The 14,519-nt window shown below is 44.6% G+C and overlaps 1 protein-coding gene and 2 non-coding genes across 3 annotated transcripts in view; 1 reads left to right on the top strand and 2 right to left on the bottom strand.

The window, feature by feature from the left end:
• Positions 1-1,277: 1,277 nt before the first annotated feature.
• LOC111731516 lies at positions 1,278-1,396 on the bottom strand. The gene has a single exon (XR_002777178.1). It is a non-coding gene; the product is annotated as a 5S ribosomal RNA (ribosomal RNA).
• A 3,417-nt stretch (positions 1,397-4,813) lies between these two features.
• Positions 4,814-4,932, bottom strand: LOC111731515. The gene has a single exon (XR_002777177.1). It is a non-coding gene; the product is annotated as a 5S ribosomal RNA (ribosomal RNA).
• A 3,228-nt stretch (positions 4,933-8,160) lies between these two features.
• The window catches only part of FA2H (fatty acid 2-hydroxylase), a 45,535-nt gene continuing 39,176 nt past the window's right edge, over positions 8,161-14,519 (top strand). Inside the window, exon 1 of the mRNA XM_011379923.2 lies at positions 8,161-8,431. Coding sequence (XP_011378225.1) covers positions 8,162-8,431 — 270 coding nt within the window. The 5' untranslated portion in view covers position 8,161. The remainder of the gene's footprint in view (positions 8,432-14,519) is intronic.

Below are 14,519 nucleotides of genomic sequence, written 5' to 3'. Positions count from 1 at the left end.
ACAGTGTTTGCCTACTCTGCTGTCTTGACTGGAAGTCACCAATAACACCTTGATGCGTATTCTTCCAACTTTCTCAAATAGATGCTCAGCCAAACCAGGCAGCTCTTCCACACTTCACTAATATGTTTGCTTCCTACTCTCCAAATCGATGCACATAATTTTAATTTTCTCTAGTCATTAACTAGTTACCCCAACACTCACTATTGAATGAAATAATGTGAGGTCCCATGGTCCAGATTAGTGATGTAAGAATCTATACCCGGATGGTGAAGGTGGAGTTAAGATGAGAGACATCTTAGAGGTAGAATAGACACAATTCAGCACAATTGGGGAGTGTAGGAGAGGAGAAATAAAAAGGGATCCTGAGGTTTCTTGCTGTGTATTTAAAGTTTTATGATGTCAGTGCAGGTACAGGAGCAGCTGGTTTTATGGGCAAGATAATGGGTTTGCGTTTGGCATGTTGGGCATCTTGGAGGCTCTCCAAGGTGATGGTGGTCAGAATTACCTCTCTGGACTGGAGAGAGGGTTGAAGATGGAGCTATGAACTTGGGATTCAACAACTAGAGATGGTTATTGAGGTCAAGGAAGTGGATACAGTCACCAAGGGAAAGAATACGGGGGAAGAATTGAGACAGGAGCCAGCTTGTGAAATACTCCTCCTCAGAAGTAGTCAGAAAAAGAAAATATGCCAAAGATGGGAAAAAAAGAAGGTGCTGGCAAAGAGGCTGACAAAGAATCAAGAGTGTGAGTGTCAGGGGAGGGGCCAGAATCCGCAAGGAGATTGTGTTCAAAAGCCAAGAGCGAGAGCAGAACAAGGGCTGCCATGATTAAGATGCCAGTGGACACACTTGCATCAACACCCTGGGGCCCACGCTGGTCTGTAGGAAGTGAGAGACTAGAGAGGCCTCACCTCTCTAAAAGGGCCCAAGACTCCATGGCTCTGGGTTCCCTTGCTCCCTTTCCATCTTTGATCTGGGGGGAGGGGTGAGCATAGGAACATGGAGGTAGATGGGATGGATGGTACTATCATCTGGTGGACAAGGAGGAAAACTCCAGCCTCACACATCAGGTGTGTCCCAGTAAGTGTGTAGATGTCACAAAAGATTGGATGGGGACCCTGACCCCCAAGCAGATACCCTGGGATTGTTAGAGGAACATATACCAATCCCAGCAATTCCTTTTCTTTTCTTTTTCTTGGGCGAGGCAACCCTTGGTTGACCTCACAGATGGCAAGGACCTTGTCAGCTTACAATACCTTATTTTTTAAAACTTTTTTATGCCTACAGCACCTGGTCTTCCTAGGTGGTCTCCCATCCAAGTACTAACCAGGCCCGACCCTGCTTAGCTTCCGAGATCAGACAGGATCGGGCTTGATCAGGGTAGCATGGCTGTAAACCCAGCAATCCCTTGTCTAAGTCACCTTAGCCCCCACTGCCTGAGAGCTCTTCTTTTTAATTCCACTTAACTATTATTTCTTAATGTTTGTATTCCCTCTGCTCTTCTGCATGCAGCACCATAGCAGTTTTGACAGTTTTTAAAAATGAGTCGCTTCACAAATACTCTCTAGCTTAACATGTTCTTTTACCCCCTTGGAGGGGGACATATAGATGATATCTTCCCTTTCCTTGGTGTCCTCGCTCAGGAAAGAGTGGACACTTGGCCAAGATGGAGGCAATGAAAGTCACCCTCTGCACACTGCAGCTTGGTCTAGCATTGAGCATTAAGGAGTATCTCAATAACCCCAATTCCTCATGCTCATCCTACCTATCTAGATACACTTTGCCCAGCAGATTTATTTAGATATTATTCCTCTCACCTATGAATAACTCAAGCCCAATGGTAGCAAGGCCAAATTATGACTCAGAACCCCAAAGCAAGTTATTAGTTATTGGCCCTTTTATTCTGATCGTTTTATCTGAGATGGCCAAGCTTAGACTAATAGATTCAATTGTGAACAGGTTGTCTCCACCAGACCTGGCATTGGGTGATAAGCTGACATTGAGAAAGGACTGGGGCTGGAGACACCTGTCTCTCCCTCTCTGAGGCCAGAACAGGTGAACCTGCCCATAACCATAACCATCATCCCGATCATAAACATAACATTTCACCACCAGCAACTCCCACTACACACATGCATGGGGCAAAGTAGCTCACAAGGTGCTTTTTTATGTGCTCTCATTTGGGTTATGCAATAGCCCTTTAGGCGGCCAGGCCAGGATTGAAGCTGAATATTCATAGCAGCACTATTCAAAATAGTCAAAAGATGGAAACAGCTGATGAAGGAACAGAGAAAGCGTGGCGTATCCACACAACAGAATGTTATTCAGCCTCAAAAAGGAATAAGATACTGATAAATGCTACAACACGGGGGAACCCCAAAAAGTTCTGCTAACTAAAAGAAAAACACGAAGATTCTGTTTATAGTAAATATTCAGTATAAGCCAATCTATAGAGACAGAGCAGATTACCGGTTGCCAGGGGCTAGGGTGGGGGTGGGGCAGAAGGAAATGGGGTGTGACCACTAATGGGTATGGGGTTTCCTTTTGGGGTGATGAAAATATTTTGGTAGAGATGATGGTTACACAACGTCGTGAATGTACTAAATGCCACTAAGTTGTACATGTCAAAATGGTTAAAATGATGAATTTTACATTATGTGAACATAACAAAAACAAACTCATAGATACAGACAACAGAATGGTGGTTACCAGAGTGGAAGGGGCTTGAGGGGAGGGTGAACTGGGTAAAAGGGGCCAAATTCGGTGGTGAGTAATAGAGTATGCAGATATCGAATTATAATGTTGTACACTTGAAAGTTAGATGTTACTAACCAATGTTAGTAACCACGATAAAAACCTCAAACAAAATCAAAAACAAAAAAAGCCCAAAACTAGATGCCGGGGATATTTATTCTTTTTAAATATTGAACCATGTGAATGCATTACTTATTCATGTTACTTAATTAAACTGAAGAAAAATCTATAAAAAAATAATAAACCAGTGTTCATTAGCTTAAGAAACTTGCTAAGGTCACCAGGGTCAATATTAGAACCCACAGTAGATTCAGGGCTTCTGACTCAAAAACCAGTGCTTCCACCTCTGGTAACCACAAATCTGATCTCTTTTTCCATGAGTTTGAGTGGTTGTTGTTGTTGTTGTTTTGTTTTGTTTTAGAGTCCACATATATAAGCGAGATTATACAAACACCTTAAACTCATGCAGAGCTGTATGTCAATTATATTTCAATAAAACTGAAAAAAAAAAAAACCCCAAAGCTTCATCACACACAACTCTGCCTTTAAGCAAACCAACCAGTCAACAAACAACCCTTCCACAAAAAAACAATAAACCTAGGGTTTCTCACGTAGTGAATGAGGTACATATTCAATAACATGTGGAAGAAAAAGATATGCATTACCTTCAGATTTCCTAAATAGGCAAAATGTTTAGTGTTCACAAGAGTGCTTAAAATGTGTTTGTATATGTGTGTATTTTGTGTGTGCATGTATGCTTGAGGCAAGTTTGTGTTTATATTTACTGGCATAATTATTAGTAAATATTTGTCGATTTTCTACTGTGTATTAAGTGCTAGAGATTCAAACTAACATGAGAAACATTTTCTGCCCTCACTCACTTCCAGTCCAGTTAGGAAACAAGGGTAACAGGATAGGGTACTGTATGTTGAGGGCAGTGTGAGTATTATAGGTGGTCAAGGAATCAGAAAATTCTATGGAGAGGTAACCCTTGAATCTAGGGAGCAGGCCTGCCAGGCAGAGAGCTATAAGGACATTTCCATTTGAAGGAGAGAGAGGTGAGTTTGAAGAGGTAGTTAAGGTCTGCATCCCAGGTTCAATTTGGATCTCAAGTTTTTACAAGAGAGAACCTCCGACTGTTCCTGAACAGGGTGTGACATGTACGAAGTTGAATTTCAGTTCTTCGGTGGTGTTGAAGATGGATTTAAAGAAGTGGAGCTTAAAGGAAGAGACTGTTAGGCCACTGCACTAGTCTAGGCATGAGCAGAACATCTGAATTAGAGAGTGGAGTCTAATTTCAACAAATATTTATTGAGCACCTACTGTGTGTCAAAAGCTCTGTTAGCCTTACCAGATGTCAAGATTTATTATAAAGCCATGATGATAAAAAACAATGTGGTATTGGCAAAGGGAAAGCCAAATCCGTTATTCACAACAGTATAGAAGATGCCCCAAACTCATATAACTACATTAAAATGGCCAAATTTTACTGTATGTAAATTATATCTCCATAAAAGAATAAAATAACCTTATTTTGGGGGGTCTATTTCTGGATTCCGTTTTGTTCCATTTATCTCTTAACTGGTTCTTATGTGAAGACTACACTGTCTTAAATATGTAATTGTATATTATTAAGTCGTGAAATGAGGAAGTATATAAGTCCTGCAACTTTGTTCTCAATGTTGCTTTTATATTCTAGGTCCTTTACATTTCCATATAAATTTAAGAAGCTGTTCATCAATTTTTTTCTTTTTTTCTTTTTGGTAAGAACATTTAAGTTCTACTCTCTTAGCAAATTTCAATTATATACTAGTTTATAAATTTAAAAAAAACAACAACAAACCTAGTGGACTTATGATGGGGATTGTTGAATCTTTAGATCAATCGGAGGATTTCAGGTCTTAAACTTGTTATATCCATGAACTCCATTTATTTAGATATTTAATCTCTCTCAGCAGCATTCTGTAGTTTTCAGTTAGATGTCTTGGAGGTTTTTTTTGTCAAATTTATTTTCACGTATTTTATGGGTTTTTTTTTTTTTTTTTTTTTTTTTTTTTTTAAGCCTACAGCACCTGGTCTTCCTAGGTGGTCTCCCAGCCAAGTACTAACCAGGCCCGACCCTGCTTAGCTTCTGAAATCAGACAGGATCAGGCATGTTCAGGGTGGCATGGCTGTAGACCCATATTTTATGCTTTTTGACATAAATGGGAGTCTTAAAATTTAATTCCCCAATTGTTTGCTGCTCGTAATTAAAACACAATTGATTTTGTATTTTGACTTTGGATCCTGTGAACTTGCTACATTCCTTTATTCTAGTTGCTCTGCAAATAATTTGGGGTTTTCTATGTAAACAATCATGTTATCGGCAAGTAGAGAATTTTTTAAGCCATTGTTTCTGCTCTTTATGCCTTTCATTTCTTTTGTTGGCCTTATATTATTGGCTAGGACTTCGAATTCAATGTTAAGTATAAGTAATGAAAGTGGGGAGCCTTGCCTTGTTCCAAGACTTAGGGTTAAGGATTTTCATACATCTTTCATGGGGATGTAAAATAGTACAACCACTTAGAAGTTAATTTACATTTTATCTTATAAACGTGGACATTTGCATACTCCATGACTGCAACTCTATTCCTAGGTATATGGACTATATAAACTCTCACTTATATGTACAAGAATGCTTATAATAGAAAAAAAAGAAACAACTCAAATTCCTACCTATAAGTAAAGGAAAATGGGTAAATAAATTCATATAGTGGAATATGACACTGCAGTGAAAACCGATGAACTACACTGACCCTCAACGACATGGATAAATCTTAGGACACTATTGAATAAAACGTGCAATGCCACATAAAGTAAAATACAATATTATATGATTTTCAAAAAACTAAAAAACAAGCTAATCAAAACAGTGTATTATATAGACATACATGTAGATGTGATAAATATATTAAAAATAAAAGCAAAGGAAGAAAAAGCCCAAAAGTCAGGACAGTGATTACCTCTTGGGAGGAAGTCGAGAGGTGGGAGGTTTGGGGTACAGGAGTAGGTTCAAGTGTTTGGTAATGTCCTAGCTTTTGGGCTGGGAGGCAAATTCATTGAGTTAATTATACTATTTTTGCTTTAAAATTTACATATACTCTTTTGGTTGCACTAAAAATATTTTTAAAGACTAAAGAATTAAAAATAACAAAATAATTGTTAGCATACCATACACATTGTTCTTGTTGCTTTCCACTTACAATGTACTGGAGATATATTGTTCTCTATCAATACACATAGACCTATCTCATTCTTTCTAATGGCTACATAGTTTATTTAATCAGTCCTCCCTAATGATAAATATTTGGGTTGTTTCTAGTCTATGAAAAATGTGACAAGGTTATTATGCATACATCTTTATATAGTATCTTTAGGATCAAATTTCTAGAAGTGGAATTACTGTGGCAAGAAACGTGTTACAATTCTGAACGGGTGGCTAAATCACTTGTTTCAACGTCAGACAATAGGAGTTTAAGGTGATGGCAAGAAATCAAAATGAGGGTGTCGCACAGATATCGTCAGTAGAAAGAAACTGAGAACACCTATGAGTCTGTGTTTGACAGCTTTTGCACATACAAGATATTTGGAACAGTAGGTATGGAAGTGGAGTGAAGGTGACTATGTATTTGCCACTTGAGAAATGCAACATTAGTGTCCTAAGGCCTCTGGGCCTGTTGGGCAGCAGTTCCATAACAGATCCATAGACTCAACCCACCTCTCGCCAACTCTCTGAAGGTGAGCCAGGTGAGAGGCCTAGAAGGGAGAGAAGGAAGAGACAATTCCTGACCTTGGGCACGTCCATTGTTGGGTGGCTCCTGACGCATCTGGGTCAGGCTTCCCCCACAGTGCTGGCTCGGCATAGATGCCAACCTCAGAAGAGCATAAACCAAGATGACCCTGAAAATACCTTTTCCTGAGTGAGACTGAGCCCAGCTAGATGGCGTAGCCTCAGTCCCAGGATCCTTAAAGTACAAATCATGAATTCAAGTGAGGTTCTCCAATCGCTGGGCAAGTAAAATTGTGTGCAGCTCTTCCCTCTTATAAACCAAACTGGATGAGTACACTCAGTCTTCCTTTCCCTCTAGCATGACCATCTGGCTTTACTCTCTTAGGTCCCTAGTTCCCTTTCAATAATGGAAACAGGATTCTCCATTCTTCCCTCAGGGTCCTCCCTGCAGGGCGAGACCAGGGTAACGCAAGTGAGGCAGTCACTCTGGGTGAAAAACTTAAGGGCACGCCAAAAAACTCAGTAATCAAGATAAAATTTTTTTTAAGCTTTAAAGAATATTTACAGACAGTTGTAGGATCTATGAGCCTAACAAATAGGAAGCAAAACTTGCAACATCCTGAACAATGAATTACCGCTCTCTGAAACACAGAGGAGGAGCTTCACAAATGGCTGGCTCTAAAATAAAGAATATTTGAATGCAGTATTTTAGAAATTTAAAATTAATGCAAAAAAAAAATCAAATTATGAACAAACCATCAAAACTTTAAAAATTAAAGACAAGATCCCATCCTTCATTTTCATCATATTGTTTCACTCACCTCACTAGCCCTGGTTTCAGTAAAACTTTATTTACAGAAGCAGGTGGCCAGCCCGCAGGCTGTGGTTTGCCGATATGACTTTTTTAAAAAGAAATTATTATATATTTTTATTGTAGTAAAAATACACATAATATAAAATTTACCATTTTAACCATTAAAATTTTACAGTTCTATGACATGAAGTATATTCACATCGTTGTGCACTGATATGCTTTTTTAAATATTACATTAAAATGTTATGTATTGTGATTACTGAGTTTGTAGTAGTCCCTTAAATTTTGCGCTGGAGGCCAGTGCCTCACTTGCCTTACTCTAGCCCTTACCCTGCCTTCCACTTCCTGACCCCTCCTGGAGCCTAAGGATGAAAACTGCAAATTTCTCTCATAAAACAGCAGCAGAAGAGTTATTCCACTGGCCATCAGGCCACCGAGGATGTCTGCCCCTCCAGACAGCCACTGGAGACAGGAAGAATTGGTCCTTCTGGATCCGCCCGCCTCCTTGGCTCTCCGCCTGCGATGGGACACACCTGGCGGGCGTGCCCGCCCTCTACCTGCCCGGGGCCACCTGGCTGGCGGCCCTCAGCGCTCCGCCAGCCACGCGGAGGTCTGCGGGGCGTCCTGCCGGCCAATGGGGAAGGCGGCCCCTCCGAGCTTGGGCCGCGTCCCGCGGAGCGGCCAATGGGAGCGCCGCATGCAAATGAGCAGGTGCGGTGGCGGCCCGCGGGTTAAGGCTGCCGAGGCTCAGGGGATGTTAGAGGCGCGCTGGGCAACTGCCGAGCGGACGCCTGGGCTTCGAGCTGCGAGCTCCGGCCTCCCGCCATGGCCTCCACTCCGCTCCGCGCTGCCTCCTTCTCACCCGCCGAGGTCCAGCAGCGCCTGGAGGCCGGCGCCTGCTGGGTCCGCTGTGGGGCCCGCCTCTACGACCTTACCGGCTTCTTACGGCAGCACCCGGGGGGCGAGCAGCTGCTGCGGGCACGAGCTGGCCAGGATGTTAGCGCCGACCTAGACGGGCCGCCGCACCGGCACTCGGCCAACGCGCGCCGCTGGCTTGAGCAGTACTACGTGGGCGAGCTGCAAGGAGACTCTCAGGTACAGCCGGGCCCGCAGTCACAATCACCTGCACTCTCCTCCGCCCTCCCTCAACTCTCCAAGCCCAGGCAAGCCGCGTTCACCTGCCCTCTAGGAGGACCCAAGGTGACATCCTCCTCCCTCACCTCTGCTTCCCCTCTCTTCGTTCCAGCAAACAGGTCACACTGCCCTCTGCCCCGACCCCTCGCCGAGCGCTCCTCACCAGGGGGTTGCCCTTCCTCTCCAGCCTTAACCCCGACCCCCTTCTATCTGCTACTTCTCCCACTTCCCAAGTTCCACCCTCCTTTCTACTTGTTCCTTCTGCAGCCTGCACCATCTGACAACTCTGATCGCCTTTTCCCAGCCCCTCGTACGCCTAGTCTTTCCTATTTTCTTAGTAGCCTCTCCCTCTTTGCAACTGCTCTTCATTTTTATTTGAATAATAGCTTCCAAGCTCACCTGTTCTTCCCTCCCCATCTCATCCTACTCCTGCTCCCAAAAGGCACAGATCAGTCACCTTCTCCTCTAACCTGGATTTCCTGGTCCCCTCCATCACCAGTCTTGCTCTAGGGCTCTCCTGGGTAGGCAGAGAAGTCAGGGCAGTGTCTTGGGTGGACCATGTCCTCCCACCCCCTCGGACTTCCCTTTATTCCTTGTCTTACCTGCCAGCTTGTGTGTCCAAAGGGCGAAATGACAGGGCTAAGCCTGTTTTGCTGGGGAGAAGGGATTAGCGCTTTGAGGTGCAGGCTGCTGTGCAGTACAGGCTCATTATAATATTTAAGCCTTTAATTGAGCCTGGGGTAGGTTTTGTTATCCCCATTTTAGGATGTGAAAACTGAGGTTTCGGGTGGATCTGTAATCGTCCAAGGTCAAACAGCTAGTTAGTGGAAAGGTATGTAGATCTGACTCCAAAATCAGTGCTGTCTCCATCCCAAAGATCCTTGGGCAGGGGAGATAGCCCCTATCTACAGGGCTCCAGGCAGTGCAGGCCAGAGGTCAAAAGGAATCCTCCGGCCTCCCCCAGGTCTGGCTGTAGGACTGGTGACAGTGGGTCCCTCATACTTTGATATAACCAACAGTCGTTCCATCCTTCTAGCTCTTGCTTTCATGATGGCCCTAGCAAATGCTTTTAATCTTTGCAAAAAGGACTTGCCTCTCACTATTCCAGGCGGCTACTCTCCTTGCCTGGGCCATGTTGCCTAATTTTTCAATGGTTGGCACTGAGGTAGGCACTGGGGAGGCACTAATGGCTAAAACCAATACTGGTCTTCATGGAGCTAACAGGCTAATGAGGAGGGGGAAAGATGTACTAATTGCACAATAATCATTTAATTACTTGTGTTCTCAGAGTATGGATCTGGAGGGGAAGAGTTCAGGGAGAGCTTTCTTGAGAAAGTGTCACTTACACTGAGAGCTATTTGATGGATAAGACTTAACTGGGTAAAGTGTGGTGTGAAAAGCATTCCAGCCAGAGGGAACAGCATGTATGATGGCTCTGGAGGGTAAAGGCTCGGCACAGTCAAGGCAAAGAAATAAAACCAAGGTGACAGAGGCTGGTGAGCAAGGAGAGGGATGTGGGAGGTGGCCAGAGATCAGCTGCGGGCACGTCATGCAGGGCCTCCTAGGCAGTGGTCAGGATTTGGGACTTGATTCTAAGAACAGTGGGAAGCCAGGGAAGGGACTCGAGCATGGGTGTGGTGTGGTCAGATTTGCATATTTGGAAGAGCACCCTGGCTGCAATGCTGAGAAAGAATGAAGGGAGCCCAAGTGAGTGTAAGGAGGCCAGGCAGGAGGCTCTTGCACAGCCCAGCAAGAAGTAATGGTGGCTGGCACTATGGTGGCTGTGACTGAGGGGAGAGAGGGGTTGAATTTGGGAGATTTCATCCATAAAATGCCAGGACTCCACATTCTGCTATGGGGGCCCAGTTTAATCTCGGAAGTTGATGTTGGTGTCAGGTTATACTGAAGGGGCCAAAGGTTTAGTCGTAGATACAGCTAAAGCTGACTGCAGAAAATTAGAGATTGGGACCAGAATATCAGAGACTTCCAGGCTTGCGATGGCTCATGGGAGCCATCATATGTTTTAGCTGTGTTCTATAAACAGGAGCCTTAGGGTGTGGCTTCTCCCGGTCCCACCGTGAGCATCACTCCTGGCCAGGTGCCTTGATGGCTCCACCTCTTGGCTCTGTTGACCAGGACAGCAGTATGGTTTGATTTTGCTTTGCTTCGCAACCCTCAGGGGTTGGATTCAGAGGATACTAAGTCCAAATTTGCTCCCTACCCCTGTACTCACCTGTTACCCCAAGAGTCCCAGTTTGGTCATGTTGTAGTCATCCTTAACTCTGGGCCCCAACCTGAGGATGTGGGGAAACAAACTGACAATTAGTAACAGACTTACAAACCCATGACCCAAATTTGACCAATGACTGGCCATACTTGCTCAATACTCCAGTTGCCTGTTAGCTTCTGTCTATAGATATCTGTTCTAGAAACAGGTATAAGGTTGTCTTTAAATTGGGGGAGAGAGGCAACTAGAGGAGAAATCTGGAGTGGGGTATCCTTTCAAAGAGAAACCCTCTTCTTAAGGCCTGAGTGGAGACAAGGCATTGCTGTTCTCTCTAGCTAAGCCCTTCTAGCCACCTCCAGGCCGCCTTCTCCGCCTCCCTCCTCTCCTGCTGGAGCAGGGATACAGGAACCTGTGGAGATTAGAGCCTGACTCCTGTAATGTGAGGGCCAGGAGAGGTGTTGATGGGGAAGGAGAGTGTCATGAACCTGCTCTGTCATTTGGATCTCATTTCTGAAAGGTGCCGCTCCTAGGAGGTCTTTGGAGGGGAGCGTTCTGGAGCTCTCCTGTGAAATTCCCAGGGAGAAAGCTCGGCCTCATTGGTTTCCCCTGTTCCCCACTTTGCCACACCCATCTGTGTACACACTTACACACACATTCACACTCACACGAAGGCACACACACAAAACAAGTCAAACTTGTTTGAGCCAACATCCTGTGGGGATGAGACAAGGTCTGCTGTGGCCATGGTCTCGGACATGAGGAAGCCAAGCGGCCTCTCTGGAGCAAGTGAGAGAGCAATGGCTGAGCAGGGAAGCCAGGCCTTCTTCTCGCCGTGGCTCTCAGGGGCCAGCATGGTCAAGCTCCTCACTCCCAGCTCAGGAAAGGGCAGTGTTCTAGCTGCAGCTCACATTGTTAGTGGGACATGAAGTTCATTTACTGAACTGCGACCAGCATTTAAGGGGGGGAAAAAAAAAGAAACAGAAAAGAACTTTAGGTCCAAACCTTCCTTCCACAGGTACCACGTTTCCCAGACTTGGGTCATCCAGGAACCGCTGTCCCGGTTTTTTTTCGAATTGGCATACCACTTGAATGATTATATTTAAAATTTATTTTTAACTAGATTCACCTTTTCTTTTAGTATTTAGTAATGCTAGGCAATAATGCCAGTGAAATCACAAGTTTTACATGCACTTTAAAATATATGGAGATAAAACACATATAGATTATAAAATAAATAATTGAGCTATGAAAATAAGAAATGCTCATCCTCATACCCCCTAAAATCATCTTGGGCACCATCAGTGGAGTCTGTGTCACCCTTTGGAAAACATATGAAGCAGAACTTCTTAACTCTGGCATTCTTCGGATCATTTTCTGGAATTGATGAAAGACGAAATTGTGTGTAAAAAGAGGCAGTATTGTACATTTTTCTAGTGCGAGAGCTACAGCTTTCATCACAGCCCAGCCAAAATCCTTCCCTCACCCCAAACCTGCTGCCAAGAGGATAATACCTGTGAAAGGGCAGCCCAAGCTTACCCATCTCACACACGACCTTTTATCCACATGCCTGGATAAAAGCCCCCTGTTGGAGAAGACCCTGGAGGAAGGCAAGCCTCAACTCCCCAGCCACTGCTGTTGGGGTCACCTGATTTCTTAATGTCTCTGGGTGCCATGTCCTAATCCCACAGGTTACATCCACCTCTGAGTGACTAAGAAGTCCACAGATTCTGCCACATGTGGTTCTGCCAGGCTTTCAGGTCCATCTAGCCATTCAGAGCTTTAAGACTTGGGTAAATAAATGGGATTGGACAATAAGGAGGAGATCTAGGTGCAATAAGATGGGGTTCCCACCCCACCCGAGGCTCCAGAACATCTTGAGCACAGCCCGACTTGGAAAGCTGGTCTGAGCTGGGAATTCAGATTTTTAAAAAAATCATGCTTGACGAACTTGTCAAACTGCCCACACCTGCAGAGTATGGTAGATGTGAGAAGTCTGCTGAGGGGGATTGAGATCAGTTTGGTCTATAAAAGGGCTTCCCACTGAGCCTGCCTGGCCAATCAGCAGCCACCATCCTTTACTACCTGTCAGGGACTTCCAAGCTGTGTCCTGCTGTGGTGCCGGGTGAGACTTACCTAGGGCTAGTTAGTAGAGTGTGCAGGGACTCAGGTCACTGTGGTTCCATGTGAGACCAGGGCAAACGCAGACTCCAGGGGTGCTCCTTGGTGTCACCCTAGAATTCAGGGAGTAAAAGGGCTTTGAGAAACAAATTTGGGAAAATATTAGAAGTTATGACTCACTGGAGGAAATCAAAAGAAACAGGATTCCCAGAAACACCTGAGAGTCATCACCTTTGGTAATATTCCCGGCAAAGAACCCAAACTGATACCTGAGCAACATCCATCATCTTCCCTTCCCTTATTCATTTATTTATTTTTCTTATGACACACACTCATTGCTGATCCATTTCTTGTTCTCATTCATTTAGACAGACAGGTAATAAGCACCCTGTTCTCTCTGAAACCCACCACAGTGCTGAAACTGCCCTAGCCGGGGTCATCAGGACCTTCACCTCACTAAACCCGGTGGTCAGGTCTCACCTTATCTCACCTGGCATGGTGATCACTCCCCCTCTTTGATATACTTTCTTCACTTGCCTGCCCAAATGAAAGATATACTACGCGCTTTTGTTTTCCACTTGTGCTATCGCTGCTGTAACAAATTACCGCAAACGCAGTGACTTAAAGCAACACAAATGTATTTTCTTACATTTCTGGAGGTCAGAAGTCAAAAACAAATGGGCAGGGCAGCCTGCCTTCGGGAGGCTCTAGGGGAGCATCTGTGTTCTTGTCTTTTCCAGCTCTGAGAGGCTGCCTGTATTCCTTGGCTCATGGCCCCAGCCAGCAATTGCATTGCTCGGACCTCTGCCCTCATGTCACTTCTTTGACTCTGACTGTCCTACCTTCATCTTTCACTTGTAAGGACCCTTGTGAGTACACTGAGCCCACCTGCATAATCCAGGATAATCTCAAGGTCCTTGTCTTAATCATATCTGCCAAGTCCCTTTTGCCATATAAGGCGACATAGTCACAGGTTTCAGGTACCGGGACATAGACTTTGGAGCGGGGTACATCATTCCATCTACCTCACCACCTATACCCCCATCATTACTTCTCAGATTCCATCGCTAGTTTCTCTTGCTCTCCCTTTCCCAGAAAAGTGCACAATGCTTAAACGGAATCATGCAGTCTGTGCTCTGTGGCACAGGTACTATGTCTGGGCGATTATCTGTGTTTTCCTTACTCTTAACAGCAGCTGTCTCCGTTGCCTGCTCTGTCCTAGAGAATTCATAGGCTGTAAAATGGGGGAAATGGGGAATAACTGGAAAAAGGAGACCACGTGCTAATCCCTGTGAGCCTCCTTCGTCTTCCTTCCAGGATGCCTCCCCACTCCTGCCTTACTTTGGTCAGAGCCCCAGACGCTCGTTACTGCGGCAGTCTTCTGAGCAGGTCTCTCCCTGCCCATGCTTCCTGCACCCCATCACCTATGAAACCTACAGAGAACTTGGATATGTTACAGCAGTATTCCTAAGTCTTCAGTGGCTCCCCACTGCCACATCCTTTAAGTCCAGCTCAAATGCTATTTCTTTAACTAGCGACTCCTTACTTCCCCATTTAGAACTGGTATATTCCTTCTCCCAAACGCTCATAGAACTTTTCTCGTATCTGCATTTTAGCATTCATAATGTTCTTCCTCATTTATTGTATCTTCACTATGTGTTTTATCTTCTCCACTACAATGGAAACTCTCCGAGGACTGGAATT

This window comes from Pteropus vampyrus, unplaced genomic scaffold (genome assembly GCF_000151845.1).
Source record: "Pteropus vampyrus isolate Shadow unplaced genomic scaffold, Pvam_2.0 Scaffold379, whole genome shotgun sequence".
NCBI classification, from domain to species: domain Eukaryota; kingdom Metazoa; phylum Chordata; class Mammalia; order Chiroptera; family Pteropodidae; genus Pteropus; species Pteropus vampyrus.
Note: the sequence above shows the minus strand (reverse complement) of the source record. Positions and strands in the feature narration are given on the sequence as shown.